The sequence below is a fragment of the Ochotona curzoniae genome, unplaced genomic scaffold (genome assembly GCF_017591425.1).
Source record: "Ochotona curzoniae isolate NIBS_2020 unplaced genomic scaffold, NIBS_Ocur_1.0 patch433, whole genome shotgun sequence".
NCBI classification, from domain to species: Eukaryota; Metazoa; Chordata; class Mammalia; order Lagomorpha; family Ochotonidae; genus Ochotona; species Ochotona curzoniae.
The window spans coordinates 937,328-963,322 of NW_024467010.1; the positions used below are offsets into that span (position 1 = coordinate 937,328).

Below are 25,995 nucleotides of genomic sequence, written 5' to 3' on the forward strand. Positions count from 1 at the left end.
ATAGCGCGGAGGAAAAGGGTAAATGGGAGCGCCAAGGGGTGTCTGAAGTCCCCGAAGTACTCTTGAGCAAAGGGGCGGATAGCGAGGAAAGTTCCTAAGGAGGTGACCTCGCCCTGGGGAGAATGTGGCTTCGGCAAGGAAGCCCGGGTGGGGGAATGGGGAAGGAGGGTCTTTTCGGCGCGTGACTGGAACCGCGTGCTCCGGGGTGGACACCACAGGCAGCCCCCGGTCCAGGGCGTGCTGGCGTCCAGCGGCGAGCTCTGGCTTCGGCTGTAGCTCAGCGTCAGAGGACGCCACCCCGGGCGCTGTCTGCGCGACGTGGTCCACCTCGGCAGCACCGGCCTGTCGGTCTGGACGTCCGGGTCTCTGGCGGTGCTCGTGGAGGGAGCGGGCCAGCCCGGGACACCCCTGCCGGCAGCGCGGAGCTCGCAGGAGCTGCGGCGGGCGGAGGTTGGTCCCTTGTTCCCTGGGACTGCAATAGAGGGCATCGCGTCTGAGGAACCCAGTCTCTTCATCAAGTGCATACTCCAATCGGCCTTCAGGTGGCTTCGCAGCCACCAGTCACCAGCTTCCTCCTGGAGGAGGGTTTCTATCTGCCCCAGTGGCCTAATGGATAAGGCACTGGCCTCCTAAGCCAGGGATTGTGGGTTCGAGTCCCACCTGGGGTAGGGACGATGATGGGCACTAGATGAGTAGACTAGATGAGTTCATCCATCGTTGACGCATTTTGAAATATGGCACCGGGTGAATCATCATCTACTTAGTAAGAGACAAAAGGATGTATCAGAACAATTCCTTCAACATAAAATGTTTGCATTTACTGTTTAGGACCTGGTCATGGTATGCACCTTTGATCCACCAATTACACTCCTGTGAGTCCACGTGCAAAGAAGCAAGTTTCCCCTGAGCAACAGGTCTTGGCTTTGTTTATTTAACAGATATCTGTATATCTATGTATATCTATGTATATCTATGTATCCATCCATCTATCTGAAATTGCGGAAACTGGGGTGGAGCCTTGAAGGCTTAGGAGAGGGACCGTGTTTTGATCCTGGGTGATAGTGCTACTGAATTTTCACTTTTAACGCAATATCCTTTAAAAGTATTGTGGGGGCTCAAGAGTGAGACACAGCAGTCCTGGGTATGTGGCTAGGGTGCATGGGGTGCCCCCCATCCCAGGGACTCAGGTTTGGGGCTCCCACATGCAGCTGCTGCCTGTGGCATCGATGACCTCCGCAACTTTCTCAGTACAAGGAGTGGCTCTCTGTTCACCTCCTTGCTGTCCAATGTGGCTCTGTACAGTCTTGCTGTTGAAATGATCAGGAGGAACTACAATCTTTTTCTTATCTCCCAGCCCCCTACCTGACCTGAGATTTGGAAAATGTAAATTCACCAAGGGAAGAATGTCTGGGCGGAAGTGTTAGTTCTGGGATCTGGTGCTGGGTCCCTCTGAGAATCCATCACTAGCAAAGGAATCCATTTCTCAGGAGAGTCTGCACCCACTTGTAACTCTTTTGTAAATACAGGTTCCCCCCCTTTTAAAAATGACTTTTATTTAAAAATAAAAGTTATTGAAAAACAGACACAGAGAAAGAGATGGCCCATCTTCCCACTCGTTCTTCAAACGTCCGTGGTGGCTTGGGCTGGACCAGGCCAAGGCTGACCAGGTCTCCCAGAGCAGTGGCAGTAACTCAGCCACCTGGACTATCGCTTGCTACAGCCAGCATGCACATCTGTGGAGAGCTGGCATTGGGGCTGGAACCCAGGCACTCCGATATGGATGCAGGTGTCCCGTGCGGTGTCTGCCCCTGTACTCTGTGTAAGAGACAGGCGTCTTTGTGGGTGTGTTCTTTTTTTTTTTCTTTAACTACGTTGCATTATGTGGCACAGTCTGATAGGCTCTGGGAGTAAGTACAGTCCTTGATCTACTCTGCCATTTTCTCTTTCTTGGCTGTTGTTACTGCGTTGCCATACACACCTAAGCATCTTCATCAACTCACCTCCTGGGCTGCTTTTTTTTTTTTTTCCTTTTAAGTGTTTTATTTATATAAGGTAAACTGAGTTTACACACCTCACAGTACAGATTTGGGAGTGTAGAGTGATGCATCACTGGACTGCTTCTTTTGAGTCACATTATGTTTCCTTTTCAGCTTGAGGTCTTCACTTATTTATTGTCCTGTGCCAGCGATTTACAGAACCTTTCCCCATACTGTAGCCGGGTGGACTGCAAGAGGCTAGGGTTTGTCTGGGCATTGTCTTGCTCCTCAGTCTAGAAGCCCCACATCATTGGATTCTCAGAGCCCTGGCACCAAGTGCCGGCCATGTGATGCAATATTTAGTAACACATTTTGGGTGCTAAGATGATCATGGATCATAAGGTTTTCTTCAGTTCACTGGAAAAGTGATTAAAGGAGTTGACTAATTGCTCTGTGTACTTAGGGATTCCATCCATCCTGCTGTAGGGGCAACTGATATTTTCAGATCCCGGAACTAAGCCCTGCTGGAAACACACACACTTTGCCAGATTCTATTGCCCTTATGCTATAAGTCAGTTTCCTGCAAATAATGTCTTTATAATAATTCAATGATTCTTCTCCCCTCTCCATATCTTTCATAAGGAGCTTCAAGGGTTGCTTGTTTTGAGTTGGCTTTTGGCTCGCTTAGGAGATGGAATATGTATGTGATGGCAAGTTCCTGTCGGATGAGGATGCAAGTGCCCTCACCTTAATCCTCAGGCTTTTGTCTTGAGTGACAGGGAATAGGTGGACGCTATTGACTAAGACGTCACAGAGCAGAGAGCACATTTTAAAAAAGTCTGTTATAAAAATAACAATTGACCCATGAAGCTCTGCATGGGATGCTATGTACAAATAGTATTTATCCAGCATAGGGGTTTGATGGGACAGAATTAAAGATGTAATAGCATTTTGTAGCTCATGCCTCCCATGAGTAGACATGGTCCTAGCCTGAAGCACTGAGGAGGTTAGCCATCATGAACCCATAGAACTAACACAGCTGGGCGGTGTTAACACTCTCCACCACAGTAACAATGAAACCCTGTGACTCAGTAGGTAGTTCCCCAGGGTCAGACAATGGCAGTAGCAGATGCAGGAATCCAAAGATTATTTTCCTAATCCCTAGGCAGGTTCAACAAGGACACCCTTAGCTTGGGTGGGGATGAAATACAGAGTGGGTGTTTACTCCAGCAGAAGGTTTCTCCTTGGCTTCATGTTTGCAGATGGTTACCGCTAGCATTGCATCATCTTCAAGCAGGAAGCAGGTGACTCTGGTGACCCCAAGGAGGAGAAGGGCGATTGCTCTCTGCTTGTCTCTAATGAGGCTCACAGGGAACATGACCCTAGCGGCTGTGGCTTGTCCTGGGATTATCTCAAATGCTCTCCTGCATCAATAGCCCGGTTGGTGTCCTCCACCTCCTCCTGGGTGCAGACTCAACTTGTGACCCTCAAGGCAACCCCACTCCCTCAGACTCTGGCTGTGTCTGAAGAGGTTGAGCATGCCCAGGACCTGTGGCGACATCGAGGATATCCATTCATACATGTTTGTCAAGCAGCAAAGGTTTGTGCAGCCACAACTCACTGCCTTGTACACTGAGTCCTGGAGATAACCCTGCAGTCAACAGCAGCTTAATGCCATCCCCTGGTCACTCCCAGAGTCTGCCTCGTCCGGCAGGGACACAGACTGGCTGTCTCTGCTTGCACCTCTGGTTGTTCTGCTGGCTCCACAAGTGAGACTCGGGGTGCTCAGCAGCATCCTCAGGAGGCCCCATTTGAACCCTGAAAGGTGCCTGGAAAATGGAGACTGTGACAGCTGCCACAGGTTAATCACAACATCCCCTACCCAAGAACTGGGGAGCGCTATTGGCTGACTGTGGACACAGTCCCCAAAGTAGACGTGCCTGGGTGCGAGGGGTAGGGACATTTCCTGACCCTGGTCATCAGGGGGTGTTGTGTTAGCCTTGCACAGTCCACTTGTCCTTTTGAAAACTGCTGGATGTTGTGTTTGCTTGCCTTCACTACAAGCAGCAAAGTCTCAATTTTATTTACATATCTAAGTGAAAAATCACTGTCAGTATCTCGGGGGTCCTTCGAGAGGTTCTGTGTGATCACCCTAGGCAGATAACCTTATTTGCCAATGAAGGCGTGGAAGCCCATGGAGACATGGGTGGCAAATATGCACAAGGAGCAAAATCCTGACATCTTTTTCATGTCCTGTGGTTGTCTATGTGGCCTACCTGACTCAAGTTTTTGAACTAAGACTACCGGGTACCCAGCCCCATGAGCGGGGCCAACCAGTCCAGCGTCTCCCAGTTCCTCCTCCTGGGGCTCTCCCGGCACCCGCAGCAGCAGCAGCTGCTGTTCGTGCTCTTCCTGAGCATGTACCTGGCCACGGTCCTGGGCAACCTGCTCATCGTCCTGGCCATCCTCTCTGACCCGCGCCTCCACACGCCCATGTACTTCTTCCTCGCCAACCTGTCCTTGGTGGACGTCTGCTTCACCTCCACCACCGTCCCCAAGATGCTGGCCAATCACGTCCTTGGGACTCAGGCCATCTCCTTTTCTGGCTGTCTCACTCAGATGTATTTTGTTTTCTTGTTTGTGGACATGGACAATTTCCTCCTGGCTGTGATGGCCTATGACCGTTTTGTGGCTGTATGCCACCCTCTGCATTACACAACAAAGATGACCCGTCAGCTCTGTGTCCTGATGGTTGCTGGGTCATGGGTCGTTGGCAACTTAAATGTCTTGTTGCACACCCTGCTGATGGCGCGACTCTCGTTTTGTGGGGACAATGCGATCCCCCACTTCTTCTGTGATGTCACTCCTCTCCTGAAACTCTCCTGCTCGGACACACACCTCAACGAGGTGATGATTCTTACCGAGGGGGCCCTGGTCATGATCGCCCCTTTTGTCTGCATCCTGGTGTCCTATGTCTTCATTGCTGGTGCTGTGCTGAGAGTGCCCTCCGTTGGGGGCAGGTGGAAAGCCTTCTCCACCTGCAGCTCCCACCTGGCCGTGGTTTCCCTCTTCTATGGCACCATCATTGCTGTGTATTTCAACCCTTCCTCCTCGCACTCAGCCGAGCGGGACACGGCAGCCACTGTGCTGTACACGGTGGTGACGCCTCTGCTGAATCCTTTCATCTACAGCCTCAGGAACCGGGACTTGAAGGGGGCTCTCGGAAGGGTGGTCGGCCAGAAGCCATTTCCTGCCTGACAAGAGATGCAAGATGGACTCTCCCTGTCAGGCTAAGTGCAGCGGTTATTGAAGCAAAGGTGGACGCAGCCAGCTGGGCTGATCCCTCACTCACAGCTAGCTCTGTTGCTTCTGCTTAGTGAGTCATTTCTGACTTGTACGGCCAGGTCAAATGTTTCCTTTGTAAGTGGTTTGTTTGTAGGATGTACAGTCACCAAGGAAGTTTTCGTGATTCACTTGTGTCTGGTCCCCAGGGCTGTGGGGACAATGAATTAGCATCTGTGGTGGTAAGATCGCACTGGGTCAGAAAACACTGCCAGTGTGTCCCTCTGCGTCAGGTGGACAAGAGGTTGGCACACAAAAATCCCCAGAAATTCAGTATAATGAATCATACCAGGAATGGTGGATGAGCTTTCTCATTCAAATGAGACTGCCTGGTGGACATGAGAGCCTGGCTCAGGAGGTAAGGCGTATCTTATGGTCACAGTCCTTAAACTGTTGCTGGAATTGTGTGCATCACATTCTGGTACCTGGGTGAGTCCTGGCTCTGTCTCCTGCTAATGCAGACCCTGGGGTGCAGGTGATGACGGTTGGGTCACTGCCTCATTCCTGCAGACTCTGAGTTCCTCACTCCTGCCTGTGGTGGATACTTGGGGAGTAGACCAGCAGACTGGAGGTCCCTGTCCTGTCTCTGGATGAAGCCAAAGGTCCTCTGCCTTTCACAGATAGAAAGGACTGAGGGAGACGTCCCCTCTGCCTCTGCAGAGTCCTCAAGCCTGCTCATGGTGTATCTACTGCAGCCTTGCTGCCTTGGTCCATATTATTTGGGGACGACCTGGAGACCCTTGTGAGGTTCGGGTTACAGGTTTTCTGTGTTCAGGTTCATGTGGCTGTTCAGTGAAGTGACTCTGGACCATGGAGGGTATGCCTGCTGTGGCTGCCAGCTCGCCGTGTCAGGTCAGAGCTCCCCAGGAACACCAGCTCAGATGTGCCCTTCTCCCTTTGAGAGCCCCTCTGGGTCCTTGGGGTACTTTAACGTTCAATGAACTCCAATAAAAATTTTCCCTACTATGTATTGTTGTATTTCTAAAATAGAATTCAAACAGGTGTATACGAAGTTGATAGCATTCAGATACTGATTTTTCTCATTGTAAAACTCAATTTATGAAGTCTAATAGTTAATATTTGAAATCTCTAAAAATATTTTATTCATTTATTTGAAAGATTGCAAATAATAAAAAGCATTTATTCTCCAAATGGTCGCCGTGGTTGAGGTCAGTCTAGGCCCAAGTCAGGGGTCTCCCACGTGGGTGTTAGTGACCCAGGTTCTTGAACCACTCTGCTGCTTTCTCAGGTGTATTAGCAGGGAGCTGCATGGGAAGTGCAGAGGACTCAGCTGGCCACAGGCGTCATCTTGGCCCTCTGTGCCCGTCCATTCCCTGTCGTCCTGTGAACAGCTTGTGGCTCCTGACTTGCGGGGAGACGATGGAGGGATGGAGGACGTGGAGGCTCATGGATGTTACACAGTGTCTCTCTGGGAGCACAGTGATCTTGGTCCTGTTTAAACCTTTTTTCCCCTGATACACACTTTGGTTACTATGCATATTGCTACTCTACATTCTTTTGACACAGGTTTGCTCATTCTCCTAGACTTTCTGCAAGTTTTCTCGGATGAAGATTCACTTTTTTGGGGGTCAGGATCTTATGTATTTGTAGGGGGAAGACGAGGGAGGGAGGAGGGAAAGCAGTGAAAGGAGGAAGGGAAGAATTAGAGCCCCCCATCTGCTGGTCCACTGTTTGCTGGGCTGGATGAAGCCAGAGCTGGCAGCTGGGAACTTCATCCAGGTCTCCAGGTGGACAGCAGGAACGGAAGCCCTTGAGCCATCCTCTGTTGCTTCCCTAGATATGTGTTAGCAGAAAGCTGATGTAGACACAGAATCGGGACTCAGTCTCAGCACTCAGCTGTGGCATGCCAACAGCTTAAAGAAATGTTTCAACTGCTGTGACTAAGCCTGACTTCAGATCTTCTTATTAAAAAAGCTGCTGGGTGTCCCGGAGCAATGGTCTAGACTAAATCCTCACTTTGCAGAATCCCATATGAGTGAAAAAGCTGCTGGGTGTCCTGGAGCAACGGTCTAGACTAAACCCTCGCTTTGCAGAATCCCATGTGAGTGTTGGTTCGTGTCCCTGCTGCTCCACTTCTAATACAGCTCCCTGTTTGTGGCAGAGAATGGCCCAAAGCCTTGGGACCCTGCACCTGAGTTGGGGACAGAGAGGAGGCTCTTGGCTTCTAATTCCTGGCTTCGGATTGAGCTCAGTTCTGCTGTTGAGGCCACTAAGGGAGTGAACCAGTGGATGGGAAATCTTTCTGTATCCTTCTCTCTGTAAATCTGACTTTCCAGTAAAAATATAAATAAATAAGTCTTAAAAAAAGTAAACTCCTGGGGGGGGTGCACCATGGCATTGTAGGCAAGCTTCTGCCCAATATGGGTATTGGGTAGTGTCCCTGCTGCCCCATGTCTGATCCGGTTCCTTGCTTGTGTCCTGGGAGAGCAGAGGACAACTCAAGTCCTTGGGCCTTTGTACATACATGGGAGACCCTGAGGCTGCTGGCTCAGCTCTGGCCATTGTGGCCTTTGGGGGAATGAAACAGTGAATATAAGGGCTCTCTCTGTGTGTCTAATTCTCTCTGTAGCTCTTTCAAATAAAAATGTAAAGAACTTAAAAAAAAAACTTAAAATCTGTGGGCAGTGGAGAAAAATTAGTGTGATCTTATTCTGTGAAGACTCTCTGATGGGTTTTCTGACTCCATTCCCTGTTAAAGATGAAACTGTGTGTATGCAATTAAGGTGTGCTGGTTGGGAGATCATTCCCCATGGGCGTCAGCCCCCCGTTAAGCACTCTTGCGAGGGGAGTTACTGACATCGCTCTAGGAGGTGCTGAGCTGACAACAGAAGGTCACCCATTCAACTGCTCTGTGCTTGTTTCTGCTTCCCAGCCTAATCCCAGCCCTGGCCTTGCTACTTCCTGTGAAGCAAAGGCTGTTCATTGTGCTACTTGCCACCCCTTGCCTGGAGCAGTCTCATGCACTCACCTCCTCACTCGTGTCCGGTGTGGACAGGCCACCTGCCACTGCTAGGATCCCTTTAGCTCCTTCTGTACCTTTATGTCTGGAACGCAGTGCTGTAGTGGGCAGCATGGGGTGCCTGCTGGATCCCTTATCAAGTGGGAAAGCCTTACACCCAGGCAGATGGGCCTGTTCCTGGAAGAGGCTATCACTCCCTGGAGTGTCAGGATGTTGTCTTACTTAATTCCAGGCCATAGGTCTTTCCCAGGAAGCCTGCACCCAAGGCTGTCAGTGCTTTCTGCCTCCCCCTCTCCTTTTCCTTCTCTTCTCTCTCTCTCCCTCCTCCTTTCTCTGTCCCCCTGTCTCTCTTTCCTCTCTTGTCTTCCCCTTTCTTCCTCTAAGGATGTTTAAGTTTCAGGGAACTGACTTGTGTGATTGGATAGGCTTGCCATGTTGGGAATCCTTGGGGTGGACCTGGGAGTGGGGCAGTAGGTGCTGTGGTTTGGGTCCACTGACTTCTGTCCTGCAGGAGGCAGTCTTGTGCTACTTTCTGACTACACCAGTCTGCTCTCTTTCTTCACGGAGTTGACTAGTCTTCCCATTTCATAGAAAAGGATCTATGCAAAAATGATCGTGTCATTTATATCCGCCTTTCAATGCAAAAAAAAAGATTCATTTTATTTTTATTGGATAGATATACAGAGAGGTGGGGGGACAGAGAGAAAGATCTTCCTTCCGATGGTTCACTCCCCAAGCAACCGCAACAGCTGGAGCTGAGCCAATCTGAAGCCAGGAGACAGGAGCTCTCCCAGGTCTCCCACACGGGTGCAGGGTCCCAAAGCTTTGGGCCATCCTCAACTGCTTTTCCAGGCCACAGGCAGGGAACTGGATGGAAAGTAGGCCCACCGAGATTAGAACCGGCGCCCATATGGAATCCCAGTGCGTTTAAGGAGAGGACTTTAACCATTGGTATTGTGCTGGGCCCGCCTTCCTTTATTTTTATTAGAAAGTCAGATATACAGAGAGAAAGAGAGACAGAAAAAAAGATCTTGCATGTGCTGATTCACTCCCCAAAGCCACAATGACTGGAGCTGAGCCAATTCAAAGCCAGGAGCTGGGAGCTTCTTTCAGGTCTTCCACATAGGTGCAGGGGCCTAGGACTTAAATCACCCTCCATTGCTTTCCCAGGCCTTTAGCAGGGAGTTGGATTATTCAGGACATGAACTGGTGCTCATATGGGATGCTGGTTCATCAAGATTAAGTGTTAGTAGAGCCATCGTGCTGGGCCCACTACTCTCTTTCTTGCTACTCTGATTCAGGTTCCTGCTGCTGTCACCCATGGTGGGAGTCAGATGGAGTTCTGGGTTCCTGGCTTTCATCTGGCTTAGCCCTGAGCCCATCTCAGCTCAGCCCAGGAAGAAGATATAGCAGACAGAAGTCTGTTGCGCTCATATTCTAGCTGAGCTACATGGTGACTTGGGATTGACTGTCTCTTTCCTGCTTATAAAGCACCTGGTACCACCAGCTACAGTGAAAGGATGGGATGTGGTATATACATGGCTCCTGTGTGGATTCAGGAGTTGCCACTGGGGAAGGAGCCAGCCTTTGAGTGGTTGAGGCATCCTTGAATGGCCTGATGCTGAGATCACATAGGGTGCTGGATTCTCCCAACCAGATTCTCTTTATTGCCAATACGGTCATGGATTAAAGCCATGTGTCCTGTCAACTGGAGGGGCTATGTCACCTCTAAACCTCTCTCCAGATGCACAGAGGAGCTCAGGGTTTCATGGGAAACACAGAAAAAGCCAGAGAACTGAACAAGGAAGTAGGAAGGAGAACGGAGTAGCCGAGTTTCCATCTCTGTGGGCGCAGGCCCAGAAGAACCAGCGATGAGGTTAGAGGCCCTATGAACTCAGTCAGGGAATGTTGATGTCAAGGTGTCTTCAGGTCTAATGTCTTATCATTTAGGCCCAGAGCCACAGGTAATGGTCTGTGCCCTCATTGTGGGTCCAAAGGGGACAGAGAGAGGAAGCAAGTCTCTGCTTCTCATCTCTAACGAGGTGCTTGGGGAGTCTGCTCCCAGGGGTGGAGAGGACTCCTGTAAAGGTTGCTCTGTGTTGCTCCAAGCACTGTGGCTGCTTGCAGGGCTGAGAGCATAAGGCCTCGCTCCTCACCACTCAGGACCTGCCTGTGTTTCCAGAACCACACTGATGCTGGCCAGGTGTGCTGGGGGAAGGGGAAGGAGGCAGCAGCAGCAGCCTGGCCGAGGCGGCTTTAGGAGGTGGAGGTGTCAGTCTTTGCTTGTTAAGACGTGAGTCCTACTGAAAAATTTTGTGCTTCTCCCAGATACAGTGAGCACGAGTGGGAGCCCCGAGTTCCTTGTTTGTCCCTTGAACCCAACAATAATCATCAACCATGTCTCTTGCCTCTTTATGAGCCACTGGGGAGTTGGATGGGAGGGAGTAGAGCAGAAGTGCAACTGGAGACCCTCAGAGAGGGTCAGTGTGCTTTCCAGTGTCAAACACAAGAGAGCCAAGGAGGCTAGCAGGAAACACAGTAGAGCTGAGTGTATGGAGAGTGGGAAGTCCAGATTAGAAGGTCTTAGAACTACCTTGCAGACGTGGTCCTGCCTGGAGCCAGAACACACCTCAACCTCCCATGTGTACGCTTCTAAATCTGCTGCTTGCTGTTCACCTGGGCCCAGCCCCATGAGCTGGGCCAACCAGTCGAGCGTCTCCCAGTTCCTCCTCCTGGGGCTCTCCCGGCACCCGCAGCAGCAGCAGCTGCTGTTCGTGCTCTTCCTGAGCATGTACCTGGCCACGGTCCTGGGCAACCTGCTCATCCTCCTGGCCATCAGCACTGACACGCGCCTGCACACCCCCATGTACTTCTTCCTCAGTAACCTGTCCTTCGTGGATGTCTGCTTCTCCTCCACCACCGTCCCCAAGATGCTGGCCAATCACGTCCTTGGGACTCAGGCCATCTCCTTCTCTGGCTGTCTCACTCAGATGTACTTCCTCTTTGATCTTACTGACATGGACAATTTCCTCCTGGCTGTGATGGCCTATGACCGTTTTGTGGCTGTGTGCCACCCTCTGCATTACACAACAAAGATGACTCATCAGCTCTGTGTCCTGATGGTTGCTGGGTCATGGTTTGTGGCCAATCTTAATTCTCTATTGCACACCCTGCTGATGGCGCGACTCTCGTTTTGTGGGGACAATGCGATCCCCCACTTCTTCTGTGATGTCACTCCTCTCCTGAAACTCTCCTGCTCGGACACACACCTCAACGAGGTGATGATTCTTACCGAGGGGGCCCTGGTCATGATCGCCCCTTTTGTCTGCATCCTGGTGTCCTATGTCTTCATTGCTGGTGCTGTGCTGAGAGTGCCCTCCGTTGGGGGCAGGTGGAAAGCCTTCTCCACCTGCAGCTCCCACCTGGCCGTGGTTTCCCTCTTCTATGGCACCATCATTGCTGTGTATTTCAACCCTTCCTCCTCGCACTCAGCCGAGCGGGACACGGCAGCCACTGTGCTGTACACGGTGGTGACGCCTCTGCTGAATCCTTTCATCTACAGCCTCAGGAACCGGGACTTGAAGGGGGCTCTCAGAAGGGTGGTCGGCCGTTGCTGTTTGTGATGACAGTGCAATGGATTTATAGCATTCCCAGGAGTAAATATTTTCTCCAGCTCACTGAAATGCAACAAGTGTCTTTAGGAACTCAGAAGCAATACGCTCTATCTTGGGAACTTTACATTACAGGGAACTCTGCCCGATAACCCCACCTCCTTAAACAGGTAATAGTATTTGTTAGTTATTCCATTTTACCTTTCTCCCCAAGAGCCAAGCCTGTCCTGAGCCGTCACTCAGACTCCCATTAAATATGTCTGTGCCTCACTTCTGAAAAGTCTCTTAGCATCCCAGCAGTGGCGTTCATTCCTGGGCATGTGTTGGTTGCACCACCCAGGAACCCTTGAACCATGAGCAAATCCCAGTCAGTTACCTCGGACGTGCTGGGAACGGACCTTTATTCTCAAGGTTCCCTGGCAGGCTCTAACATATACCATCCTAGTGCCAACTGCACTGCCATGAAAGTGCTCAGAGAAACTGAGGCCCCTTTTGGCAAGCACAAGCCTTGGACGTTCTCTGTGGGCCCACAAGCTGTGCTGAGAAGGCTGTGTCTTGGTCCTTCATCCAGATGCCTGGTTCCCATACAGAACCATAAGAATACTTCAGGATTGTCTGGGGCCTCATCCACTAAGACTCTCACCTTGTGGACCTATGCAGTGTCAGGGTACCTCTGGTTTGCAAGAGTTGTCTCCTTGTATTGCAAGTCCCTCCACCCCCTTAGCCTTCAGGACCCGGGCCCAGGTCTCCTGCTCTGTGGAGACTGCTGACTCTTGTCAGTTAACACTGATGGTCCCTGTCCCAGGTTCTCTCAGAAAACTCCTCTAGGACTTATCATCCACGTGAAGCCAACTGCTTGCCTGTTCTTTCTTCTCCATATCTCCATTCCTGCTTCATCCTCAAGACCCTTAACTGGTGTGAGATGCTTGGGACTCAGCCATGCACTGTGTGCCTTGGCTGACCTGTGCAAAGCCAGGCCCCCTGAACAAGCTGTGTGTGAACCCATTTCTACTAGTTCAGTGAACAAAAATGGTCTAATACATGCTGTCAAAAATTCCATGTAAGAAAGTCAAAGTCCCCTGTAAAACACTGCTAAATATCTGAAAGGAGGGGTGGACTCTGGCACAGCGGTTGAGTGGCCACTTGGGATGTCCACAGCAGACTGCCTGTACTCAAGTTTTGACTCAGTTCTTCCTCAGTTCCAGTTTTCTGCTGTTGTGCATCCAGGAGGTGGCAGCTGGTCACTCAAGCACTGGGTTCCTGATACCCATGTGGAGATTTGCATTGAGTTTGTGGTTCTTGGCTTTATGCTGGCCCAGCTGTGGCTATTGCAAGCATTTTGGCAAGAGAAAGAACAGAGGAAGATTTGTCTGTCGAACGGTTTCTTTGCCTTTCAAATACAACAGATAAATAAGAAGTTGAAAATATAGGAAAAAAATTTTAACTAGAGCTGGTCTGCAAGCACGCATACAATCTTACACATCGATTTTTCTATTTACTGTTTCCCATGGTATTAACTATGTTAGAAATGTGATATCTACAATTGTGTGGTATAACATGACATGGATGTATTAAGTTTATTGGGATAATGTTGGACTTTGGCAGAGTCCTTGTGTGATTGTATCTGATTGCAGCAGACACCAGGCTCACATTGCTTTGTCCACTTCATGAACATTTCCACAGGGTGACTGGCGTGTCACTTTAGCAACAGGGACAAGAACTGGGTCCTGTTCCTTTGTTCAACTCCTTTTTTCAGTAAGAGGTGAAGTCACCTCTCCCACTTGTGGAAAGTTTCCAAAGCTCACTCCAGTGGTGTCAGCCATGGCCCAGGAACGACCAGGTCGTGTGTTCATTCATGGGTGGCGCATGTGGCACCTTTGCCCTTTCAATCTGTTCTTGGTTTAAATTCTAATTGCTATCCTGGCAGCTGGTGGGTCTCAGGACGGGGCGTCTCATGCCTGGATCCCGGACGGCCGCCATGGGCACATGGTGAGCCGTCCTCCCCGGGCCTGCTGGGTTTCGGGGGCCGCTTCCTTCGGGGTGAGTAGACCGAGGGGGGGAGGCCTCCGGGACTGGGCAGGTCCGGGGCCCACCCGCCGCCTTCATGGGGCGGTGAATGGGATTTGGGAGGGGCGCGACCTTGGGCCTGGGTTATTTAAACCTCCAGCTGCCTCCTGGCAGCTGGTGGGTCTCAGGACGGGCGTCTCATGCCTGGATCCCGGACGGCCGCCATGGGCACATGGTGAGCCGTCCTCCCCGGGCCTGCTGGGTTTCGGGGGCCGCTTCCTTCGGGGTGAGTAGACCGAGGGGGGGAGGCCTCCGGGACTGGGCAGGTCCGGGGCCCACCCGCCGCCTTCATGGGGCGGTGAATGGGATTTGGGAGGGGCGCGACCTTGGGCCTGGGTTATTTAAACCTCCAGCTGCCTCCTGGCAGCTGGTGGGTCTCAGGACGGGGCGTCTCATGCCTGGATCCCGGACGGCCGCCATGGGCACATGGTGAGCCGTCCTCCCCGGGCCTGCTGGGTTTCGGGGGCCGCTTCCTTCGGGGTGAGTAGACCGAGGGGGAGGCCTCCGGGACTGGGCAGGTCCGGGGCCACCCGCCGCCTTCATGGGGCGGTGAATGGGATTTGGGAGGGGCGCGACCTTGGGCCTGGGTTATTTAAACCTCCAGCTGCATCCTGGCAGCTGGTGGGTCTCAGGACGGGGCGTCTCATGCCTGGATCCCGGACGGCCGCCATGGGCACATGGTGAGCCGTCCTCCCCGGGCAGCCAGTGCGCCATTGGTGCCAGGCTCCGCCTGCTGGCCGCCCGGCTGGGGAGCTCTGGGAATTTGGTTCTTTGAGTTGCTGCTTAATTAGCTCCAGGTTGAACCCATTGTGCTTCTTGGACCTGAAAGAGGCAGTAACTCTTCCTTAGCAAAACTTGTAATCACTAATAATTCTGAGCACCAAATACCAGTCATGCAGAAGCTATGGCTTGGGGCTTGCCCTGCACAAGTAGCTCCAACAGTTGGCCAATGTGTCAACTGGTAATGGAACAGAGTAGATTAGGCACGACTGAGCAAACCTTAGCCCACAAGTAAAACTAGAAACCAGGAGGGAGCAGAGGTCATGCCGAGCTAGGCTCTTGTACCTGCTGGTCTGTGGGAGCCTGGGACGCTAAGCCACAGTGTCTAAGGCAGAGTTCGGGACAGGGGAGGGGTTGTGCCAAGCTGAGTCAGAGCATCCATTGGCAGGCATGTGATCTATGCCTGGGAACGGACCCGGTTGGGGAGCAAAGGGGACAACCCTAGCTGGGCTGAGGTTCCCACCAAGAGGCGCGTGGCCTGGAAGGGGGCTGCGTTCTGATCTGGAAACAGTTGTAGTCTCCCTTGGCACAAGTGTGGACTGGGATTGGATGCACCGAACTGGGCCGGACCCCGACTCCCCTGGTGTTCTGGAGGACCAGGGCAGATGTGGGATGGACTAGGCAGGGTCTCAAACCCCTACTGAGCCATGTGTGAGCCATACGTGGGTATGGACAAACCATGGCTGGGCTGGAACATCCAACAGCAAGAACCAGATTGGGTTGAAGGCCAGTCAGGAAAAGCCACAGTTCCTGCTATGACAGGAGGTGGACTGAGTAGGGTTGGCTCATGGACCCACTGGTAAGCGTGAAACCTGGCATTGGGAGAGGTTCTGATGGAGGAGCCTGGGCAACTCCTCTGGCAGGACACAGACCCAGCAGGTAAACGCAAGAAACATGATAGGAAACAGCCCAGAAAAGGCCATGGAAACCTACCCACTGGCATACAGTTGGCAGACGTGGGGGCAAGACCAGGCTGAATCTGTCCACATCATCCACTGGCAAATCCAGGCACCAGTGTGGGTCGACCCAGGGTCGGTCGCAACAAAGACTAGTGCACATTATGGAATGCCGAGGTGAGGTTGCCTGTACCAGAAGGGACCGCAGCGCCCAACCAGCCTGAGAACAAGCAAGGAAGTGGGCAGAGCTGGCAGGGGAATAAGGGAGGGTTCCTTTGCTGGACAGCTACTTCCGCAGGAGAGCATGGGCTGGGATGGGGGCAGACCAGACTAGGCAGAGCTACCACACCTGTGCGCCTCATGTGGACTAGATCAGGGAAAAGCCAGGCTGGGCGGATTATTCCTACTGGTGCAAACAAAATTAAAGTGGGCGAGGTTTGTTTGGGCAGCATCAACTGGAATCTGGGAGTGGGAGAGGTTTGGGAGGGAAATAGTGGGCTCATCCCTCTTGGGTTACCACTTCCACGGGAGGACATAAAACTAAGACAGCGGCTGGGGTGGAATGGGATGTGGGACAGACTGGATTACTGCTACACTTACTGGCAAACCAGGGTAGGGGTGGGCCTGGTTGGGGTTATTGTGGGTCGCTCCAACCTAGGCTACAGCTCCCACTGGTTTATGTGAGGGCCAAGTATGTGCTGGGCAGAACCAGACTGGACTGCAACACCCATTGGCTCCAGTGGAAGACGGGAGTGAAAACAGAACCAACCCAGGAATTGCAACCACCAGCTGATTGGAGCGATGGACGGTGCCAGGCCCTGTACTTGTTAGCACATACAAGAAGTTTCTTTGGAGATCTTCCTAATCTAAATGCTGGACTCAGAACCATAACAAAGAAAAGAGAGAAGACAGAACGGGTCAACCAACCATCTAAGCTATGATGGACTATGTCAATCAGTGGATTTTTCAAAGACCTCATAGTGCTTGGAGCGGCAAGATTGACAGCGATTCATAACTGTTGCAATATCAAAACCACTTGAGCAAGAACCTCAGAGCATGCCCTACATCCAGGACTTGGGGAGGGTGGGAAATTGGGTGGGCCTTCTCCCTTAATACCCCCCTTTTAAACATGAAGGTAACAATATGGAAAACATATTAGTATTATCCACTTTCCTGTAGCCCTTGAACCTTCTTACCCTAATTAACTATGTAAAGAATGTCAAAATAAAATTTATTAATAAAAAAAAAAAAAAAGAAAAAAAAAATTCTAATTGCTAAATTATAAATTAAATTAAATTCTAAATTCTAATTGCTCAAGTAAAAGCCATTGCCTGGGCTACTTGTACTGTGGACTTGTTAGCTATATACTTGGTACTCGCTTCAATGAATTCTGTGGCTTGAGAAGAGGATTCTTGTCTTCAGTTTCAGATGTTAACTTTTTATAATATTTTTCTTGCTGTGTCTAATTCTGTTAGAAAAGTTAGAGCTCAAATGATCTGCTGGAAAGAAGAGTTGGCCTCCACTTCACAATCATTTTTGTGAACATTTATTTTTGTTGGAAAGGTTGATTTTTAAAACAGACTTATTTTTTTATTGGAAAGACAGATCAGATTTATAGGCAGGAGAGACAGGAAGATTTTCTATCTCCTGGTTCACTTCCCAAATGGCCACAACTGGAGTTGAGCTGACCCTAAGCCAGGAGCCTGGAGTTCCCTCTGGGTCTCCCACAGGGGTGCAGGGTCCCAAGGCTTTGGGCTGTCCTCGACTGCTTTCCCAGGCCACAGGCAGGGAGCTGGATGGGAAGTGGAGCTGCCAGGACACGAAGTGGTGCCCATATGGGATCCCAGCGCTAGTAAGGGAAGGATTAGCCAACTGAGGCATTGTGTTGGGCCCTCTGTGCAAAGCTCTACCACAGATATGAGGCACTGGGTCTGGGTGATGGAAAGTGTGTGATGTTCACCACCAACAAAGCAGCAATGGGATTCAGTATCTGGAAGATGTTATCTTGTGTTTTTCTCCTTATCCTCCCCTCACCCCTCAACTAGGCTGTAGCTGCACACGCATACCCAGTTTGATCAGTATCACCCAGGATGTACTAGTTGCTACAATGATTGTTTGGATGAATAAGTGAGTATATAAAGGAATCAATATGATGGAGAAGATCCTGAAGGGGGAGAGCTCCCATCATGTTCTGTCACCAAGTATTAAAGCTGCCACACTGAAGCCTGAGGCAAAAGGAGAAGCATCTACCCCATACACATATTGCACTATTTTTTGAAAAGATTTATTTATTTATTGGAAAGTCAGATATACAGAGAGGAGGAGAGACAGAGAGGAAGATCCTCCGTCCGATGATTCACTCCCTAAGTGAGCACAACAGCCGATGCTATGCCGATCCAAAGCCAGGATCCAGGAACTTCTTCTGGGTCTCCCACACGGGTGCAGGGTCCCAAGGCTTTGGGCCGTCCTCAAATGCTTTCCTAGGCCACAAGTAGGGAGCTGGATGGGAAGTGGAGCTGCTGGGATTAGAACCAGCGTCCATATGGGATCCCAGCACGTTTAGCTGCTAGGCCATGACGCCGGGCCCACATTGCGCTATTTTTAACTAAATTTTCCAGACCACTAAAGGTTGTTAAAAAACAAATAGTAGGTGTGTTGAAACTCACATTATTTTATTTATCAGTAAACAAGAATTTTAAAATATTACTTTCCCAGCTTTAGTTAAAGTAAAATTCAGTACTGTTGTCAAAATCCACTTCTTGTCCTGCCTTGGTTTTAGCTGAATTGCCTCGTTCAGTGACTTCCCTTCAGCATTAAAGGTTTGAAATAATATGAACTTGCATCTTATTGGTTTTGTCTTTAAATTTTTGATAATTTTTCTCATTTAAAATTATTTATTTATTTGAGAGAGATTTTCCAAATGCTGGTTCACTCCCAGATAGATGGCTGCAAGGGTGAGGTCTGGTCTAGGAAGAAGCCAGGAGCTTCCTCCAGGCCTCGAACAGGTGTCCAGATGGAATGCCTGTGTCGCAGGGGGTGGCCTTACATGCTATGCCACAGCGCGGGCCCTCGAGTAGCATACTTTATTACTTACGCTTCTCTGACACTCGCTAAATTCTGCACTGCGTCTCGGTGCTACCCGGGGCTGCTGGGAGACTTGGATCAGCAGCAGTTTCCCGCGGATGTACCACGCGCAAGCGCAAGTCCCAGAAGCTCTCCAGATGCCAGTGTCACTTCCTCCCGGAAACGGACCAATCAGAGGTTGCGTTGCCTGGCTTTCTTCGCCCCGCCTCTCCGCTTTATCCAATAATAGCGATTCTTTCTTTTGGTTGGTGTTCTGCCACCCAATTAGACGGGAGGGGGCGGGGCTCATTCGGCAGGGCTCTGAGGCGCTGGCGCGGCCTCTCCTCAGAAGGTCTGCAGGAACGGTGCTGAACTGCGCGTTGTTTTTACCGCCAAGAAGCAGGTATAGAACACCAAACTTGGGCGTTTGGCAGGTCCCAGGAACCCTCCTTGCGTGGCTTGCTGTGAGTCCTCTAGGTATCCCTCCACCTGTTTTACTACACAGTGTTTCAGACTTCATCTGCCAGTTACACACTTTGGAGACATTTGTGGCTCCCTCCGAGTGTCGCTGAACCACTGGCTCTGGGGACAGCAGCTGTGAGGACCCTTCGCGTAGCTCTGTGAGGAGGCTCGTGCAGCCCGAGTCAACCTCCGGTCTGAACGCCGCTGCCCGCTTAGATGCCGTCCCACTTAGATGCCGTCCGCCTGACCCAAAACCACTTGGCTGAACTACTACCAGAGTTTTGACCCAGAGGAGCTGTGTGGAAGCAGTGTTCACAGATTTATATTTTGGGTCTCTGGGGGTCTAGGAACTGGAGGCCCCTCTCAGATCTGGAAAGACGTCTCCAGAGAAGTCCGCTCTGGGAGCCTGGGCCCAACATGCTGTGAACTCGCTCAGGGACCCATCCCTCAGTGACACACTCTGGGATGCCTAAAGGATCAAGCAAAGCTCCGAAAAGTACCCTGCCGTCTTTATTTGTAGATATATCCCTAGCTATGTGTTGTAAATGGGCAGATAGAAACTGAAAGATTCATTCAAATAACGATGAAATAACCAAGGTGTTTAAGCTTACAAAGGTATAAGGGCCAGTGTGTGGCTAATTGGGTTAACCACTGCTTGGGACAGCAATATCCCATATCAGAGTCCTGGTTGAGTCTCAGCTACTCTGTTAGCCAATTCCTGCCTGATGCAAATGGGAAAGTGGAAGATGGCTCAGATTTGACCCTGCTCTCAATGTTGAATAAATGGATAGAGTTTCTGGGTCCTGGCTTTGGTTTGACCAGAGTTGGCTGCTGTAGCCATTTAGAGAGTGACCAGAGGATAGAAGATTTCTTTCTCCCCTTCAGTTGCTCAGCCTTTCAAACTACACACACACACACGATTAAATGAATATTTGTATTAAGAAGATAGCAATAAAAAGTGTAATTGACTAAAAACCTGTAAAAATGGGCCTGGAGGAACAGGATGAGGTCTTACGGAATTTTCCCTGGGACTTGTCTGTCCATATTGTTTTGTATCCCAGTTCTGATGCAGAAGTTAGGTCACATACTCTACCATCATTGCCAAGTCTACAGGGATTGGCAGAGATGTGGGACAATTACTCTGAGCTCTTCTGTAATGAGGCTCTGAGGGAGTCTGGTCCCAGGGGCCACCGAAGCTACTGTAAACACCTGCCTGTGACTCCCCAAAACGTCCTTCCTGCACGAGGGTGAAGGCTGTGAAGATCTCTTCCCTCATGGAGCAGCTGTCTGTATTTGCAAGACTTTTTCATCCTTAGAACAAAGGGGAATGTGGGCCAGTTCCCCCAAGGTGACGTGCGCTTGACATCACCGGTGCCAGTGTCTGCATCCACAGCGGGGATGTCAGTGTTTGCTGTAATGAGTGCAGGTCTTTGAGGAAGGCCCTTGCTGAATCTGCCCCATATAGGCAGCAGTAGTCAAAGTTCTGAATCCAGAGAAGAAGCTCAATATGAGCACAGTGGCACTCAGCTGTGTCTGTTCTCTCTATGAGCTGTTAAGGCCAGAGAGAAAGTTCAGTGAGACTTAGCTTTGTAATGGTATGAGACCTCCACAGTGGCAGAGCAGGACTGTGTGTGTGTGCCTGCTGGTGGATTTCATGTGAACGTTGAGAACATGGAAAGCTCAAGTGCAAAGGGAGCGTCATGGTCAAGGACTGAGGGTTGGTGATGGAGGCTGTAGGGACCAGGGGTGGACTCTGACTTAGCAGCTCAAATACAGGATCCACTAGCATGTGCATGGCTGCATCTTGCCTTGCTGAATTGAGTCCCTCAGCTTCAGCTTTACTGTCGTGTGTTTCTCTTCTCTGCATCCATGCTCAGTGGGATGAGCTGGGCCAACCAGTCCAGCGTCTCCCGGTTCCTCCTCCTGGGGCTCTCCCAGCACCCGCAGCAGCAGCAGCTGCTGTTCGTGCTCTTCCTGAGCATGTACCTGGCCACGGTCCTGGGCAACCTGCTCATCCTCCTGGCCATCAGCACTGACACGCGCCTGCACACCCCCATGTACTTCTTCCTCAGTAACCTGTCCTTTGTGGATGTCTGCTTCTCCTCCACCACCGTCCCCAAGATGCTGGCCAATCACGTCCTTGGGACTCAGGCCATCTCCTTCTCTGGCTGTCTCACTCAGATGTACTTTCTTTGTGTGTTTGCTGACATGGACAATTTCCTCCTGGCTGTGATGGCCTATGACCGTTTTGTGGCTGTGTGCCACCCTCTGCATTACACAACAAAGATGTCTCGTCAGCTCTGTGTCCTGATGGTTGCTGGGTCATGGTTTGTGGCCAATCTTAATTCTCTATTGCACACCCTGCTGATGGCGCGACTCTCGTTTTGTGGGGACAATGCGATCCCCCACTTCTTCTGTGAAATCGCTGCTCTCCTGAAGCTCTCCTGCTCGGACACACACCTCAACGAGGTGATGATTCTGTTTGAAGCAGGGCTGGTCATGATCGCCCCTTTTGTCTGCATCCTGGTGTCCTATGTCTTCATTGCTGGTGCTGTGCTGAGAGTGCCCTCCGTTGGGGGCAGGTGGAAAGCCTTCTCCACCTGCAGCTCCCACCTGGCCGTGGTGTTTCTCTTCTATGGCACCATCATATTTCTGTACTTCAGCCCGTCATCTTCACACTCATCTGAGAACGTTATAGCATCTGCTGTGATGTTCGCAGTGGTGACCCCCATGATGAACCCTTTTATTTACAGCCTGAGGAATAAAGATATAAAAATTGCTCTTGGAAAAGTAGTTACCATGAGATTTTTCTTCACTTAATAATGTCATAGGCCAAGAAAATCATCCAGAGAAAGCAAACAATTCATCACTAAGAAATTTACATTTTTATTTTTCTCAAGTGGGAAGTTTATATTTTGTAAAGGAAACTGATACTATTCATCTTTAGAGTATAAAGGTCTTAGCACAGATTATTTAGGTTCGAGATGGAAAGAACGACTTTAATAAAATGGCTTGATGATTCTGTTCTTCTCTTTCTACCTCAGCACACCCAGATTGCAGCTGGCTAACGTGGCCATTCAGGGTATTGTGTTTGTTTCTCTAGAAAAGTGAGAACATACTGTGTTGTGGAACAGTAGGGATCTCAGTAAGAAGATGCCTGCGAGGAATTTCAGGATTGTGTGTGTGGATGCTGTTGAGGAACTAGGAGCTGCCTTTTGGATCTGGATTAGTAGTCTCTTTATAGCAACACTAATTTTTACTGAATAATTTAATATATTTTTATCTAGAATGAAAGAAGATTAGGTAAAGGTCTTTGGCAAAGAAGCAGGGCTGCTCATGTGGTCAGCTTTCAGGGATATTTGATCATGTTTGTGGCTGGGATGATATTCATGTGTTGAGCTTCAATGTGATTGCTGTTTCTGACTCCACCACAGTCAGCGAATGGCCTTTTTTTGAACCTGACATTCTGTGAAAATCAGTGTCATCTCTGCAGAGTTTAATGTCCGTGCTCAGCTCTTGAGTAACAGGGCTGTCTGCTTTGTCACACTGCACACACTTGGGTGAGAATGTTTGATGAGAGAGCAGACTTGCTAAGACAAAAAAGGAGGGGTTTATCCAGGTCTGATCCTGCCATTTATTTAAACTCATTGTTTTTGTTTTGTTTAAGATTTATTTAGTTATTTCTCATGGAGAGCACTGGCTACCAATGTGTCCTGGGCATCTTTCCAATTCCTTCCATTGTAATCAGTTCTAGGGAGCACAGGAGCAAACCTGCAACCACTAGCATGCTAGACAAGTATTTTACCAGTGGAGCCACACATCAGCAGGCTATTTAGTTGTTTTAAAATAGTTAGAGAGAGAGAGAGGAACAATGTCTTCCATCTACTAGTCCACTCCTCAAGTGGCTGTAGCTGTGCTAGAAGCCAGGAATTCCGTTCTGGTTTCCCACTTGGTGGCAGGGTTCATCTTCCATTGCTTTCCCAGAGCATTAGGTGGGAGCTGGATCAGAAGTTGGCACACTGGCATGGCATGCTGTGGCTTAGTGTGCTGCACCACAACACTGATCCAGAGAGTTATTGAATATTGCTCAGATGCCCCCCAGGACGTTTTTACATTATGTATTTTTCTCCTCGAGGGGAACGAGGTCTCATTATTACTACATTCTTAGCTCTGGCTGTTGCATTCAGAGGAGTAGATGAAGATTTCGATTCGACTGCCTTTCTCAGTCTTTCTGTTTTTCAAATAAGTTAAAACTGCACATAGGAAGGTGATTTTAAGTAAAGCTGACCTCAAGGCATCTATGCAATTTTGTATCCTGATTTTTTACTTATTATTTCTAGGATATCCAATACATTAGAAATGTAATATTTACAGTTGTAGGGTATTTCATGACATGGACATATGATACCTTATTTAGATGATCCCCAACTTGAGCAGAGCAAACTCACTACAAGTGTAGACTATGCGACAGTCGCCAGCAGGCTCACACCGCTTTGTCTCAGGAGCATTTCCATGGGCGACTGCTGGGAGTCCCTTCAGCAGCAGGAACCTTTGATCACGTCCCTCTTTCTGCACAGTAACTCTGGCCTTTTCTGCCACAGATCCCACCTGTCCTGCTTCTTGAGGAAACACCCCAGAACTCCCTGCTGCAGCGTGTCAGCCACGCCCTGGTGTGAGAAGATCATGTGTTGTTGTGGATAGTGTGTGTGCTACCTTTGCCCTTTCCATCCCTTGTCAGCTCCTGTCCTAATTGTTCAGTGATAAAAGCCATGTATTGGGCTTATTTGTGGTGCGGGTTTGCTGGTTAAATACCAGATGTTATCTTTAACTAGTTGTGTGAATTAAGAAAAGGATTATATATTCAACGTGAGATGGTTTCTTTTTTAAGCATTTGTTTTGAAAGTTATACACACACACACACAGGGCAGGGATAGAGAGAGATTTTCTCTCTGGCTGGTTTACTCCTTAAGTGGTCGTAATGGCTGGTGCTGGGCCAGCCGTTCCGGACAGTGCTGGGCCAGGCCAGGAGGTTCCTCTGGGCCCCCACACGCAGGGCAGAGTCGTCTTTTGCTGCTGTCTCAGGTCTTTAGCAGGAATCTGGATCAGAAATGAATAGCATAAAACAAACAAACAAACAAACAGAATAACAAGAAATGAATAGCCTAGACAAGAACTGCTGCCTGTATGTGATGTTGGTGGTGTCGGTGGAGGCTTTACCCACTGTGCAACAATGCCAGCTGCAGATGGTTTTTCATTAGAATGGCTTACTTTCTGTGTGTCCACTAAGAAACCATTCGGAGCTCAGACTCTCCTGGGAAGATGTCCACCTCACAGCGATTCTGAATATAGTTTTATTATACAGTTTAAATACATCCTTGTGATAGAATGTTTTAGAAAATTATAAAAAATTATGAAGGTAGTCTACATTTGTAATAATCACATCATTGAATAAACCTCAATAAATACTTTGTGCATTTATATCCAGTTAATCTCCTTTGCACAATAATCAATGTACTTATATCTATTCATCTATAAATTTGATCACATTCTATATAAAATGCTGGATTACCTGTGGGGGTTTAACATTTACTGTGTAAGGTTTTATATCTGTTATTAGAAGCCCTTCCAAATCTGCTTTTCTTGTTAGAGTGCTGCACGTGCCCCGGGTCAGGGTGGTGACATCCCAGTTGTTGCTTACCTGCGCTAGTGCTGATCTCCTTTTTCCTGTTTGATGCCGTTGCATCTGGTTAGATAGGCAAGGTTGGGACCTTGGTTGGCAGTTGTCTTGCTGTCTTTACTACAGGTACCGCAGGTTGGGACCCGGGCGTGATTGTTGTTCTTCACTGTGGCTGCTGCCTCAGGCGTTTCTGTCCAATACAGGAATAGGTATCCCAGGGTTGGTGCTTACCAAACCTGAGCCATGGATATTTTCCGGGTCCCTCACTATCCAGGCCCTGACCCACCTGCCCCTCCATTTTGAACTTCTGAGGTTCCAGAGATAGGACTGGAGGGGCTGAATGTCTCATGTGCAATGTGGATGTCCTGTAACATGGGCTGGGGGGCTGGCAGTGCAAACCCCAGTCAGTGCTCGTGGATCCAGCCCCTCTCAGAGCACAGGCTCTGACTTCTCCCCGCTCTGTCCCCTACAGGTTCACGTGCTGGAAGCTTGGTTCTTAATGTAAGTGCATTTGAGAAGTGGTGGGCTGGTAAGCCTCTCCCAGTGTCAGGTTTATGACATCCCAGGCAGCACTTTGCACAAGATGACATTGGTGGAAAAATCTGTGGTGAGCATGGATACATGAGTGTATGTAAGTGAAGAAAGTTCAGCTAGTAGACAGAAAGAGATGCTTAACCAATGTGAGGTTGAAGGAGTCACAGAATGTGTGTGAGGGGTGTGTGGCTCTATTCACTAAGTTGTCATCCTGCAAACGTGGTCTCTAAGAAGGTCCCCACTAGTAACGGGCATGACGGCTGGTTGCCAAGGTGGCTTCCTAGGACCTGACCTTGTATAATCCCTTCCTGTGTTGCCCGGGGGATGAATATGAAGGCTGAGGGAACACCAGCTCTTCTGTGTGAGGACATTAGCTCAGTGGAGAGGTCCGGGGAGCAGCTGTGAAGTGAAGGAGCTCTCTTGGAGTTGGAGGTGCAGCCCAAGCCAGTCTCGAGGACTGAGCCCCTGAAGCCAGCTTACCTGCTGCCTCATGTGGAAACCTGACCCGGAACCACTCAGCTAAACCATGACCAACATCCTGACCACACGGTCTGTGTGATAGATGTTTGCTGTTTTCTATTATCCAGGTTTGGAATAATTTGGTAAC

The 25,995-nt window shown here is 49.8% G+C and overlaps 3 protein-coding genes and 1 non-coding gene across 4 annotated transcripts; all 4 read left to right on the plus strand.

The window, feature by feature from the left end:
* The first annotated feature begins 595 nt into the window (after positions 1 to 595).
* TRNAR-CCU lies at positions 596 to 668 on the plus strand. The gene has a single exon. It is a non-coding gene; the product is annotated as a tRNA-Arg (tRNA).
* A 3,627-nt stretch (positions 669 to 4,295) lies between these two features.
* LOC121167850 (olfactory receptor 1F1-like) lies at positions 4,296 to 5,234 on the plus strand. The gene has a single exon (XM_040997536.1). It carries the CDS (start codon positions 4,296 to 4,298, stop codon positions 5,232 to 5,234), a length of 939 nt encoding a protein of 312 aa, XP_040853470.1.
* Positions 5,235 to 10,988: 5,754 nt separating this feature from the next.
* On the plus strand, positions 10,989 to 11,921 carry LOC121167890 (olfactory receptor 1F1-like). The gene has a single exon (XM_040997593.1). The coding sequence runs from the start codon at positions 10,989 to 10,991 to the stop codon at positions 11,919 to 11,921; it is 933 nt and encodes a 310-aa protein (XP_040853527.1).
* A 9,137-nt stretch (positions 11,922 to 21,058) lies between these two features.
* Positions 21,059 to 21,997, plus strand: LOC121167892 (olfactory receptor 1361-like). The gene has a single exon (XM_040997594.1). The coding sequence runs from the start codon at positions 21,059 to 21,061 to the stop codon at positions 21,995 to 21,997; it is 939 nt and encodes a 312-aa protein (XP_040853528.1).
* Positions 21,998 to 25,995: the final 3,998 nt, after the last annotated feature.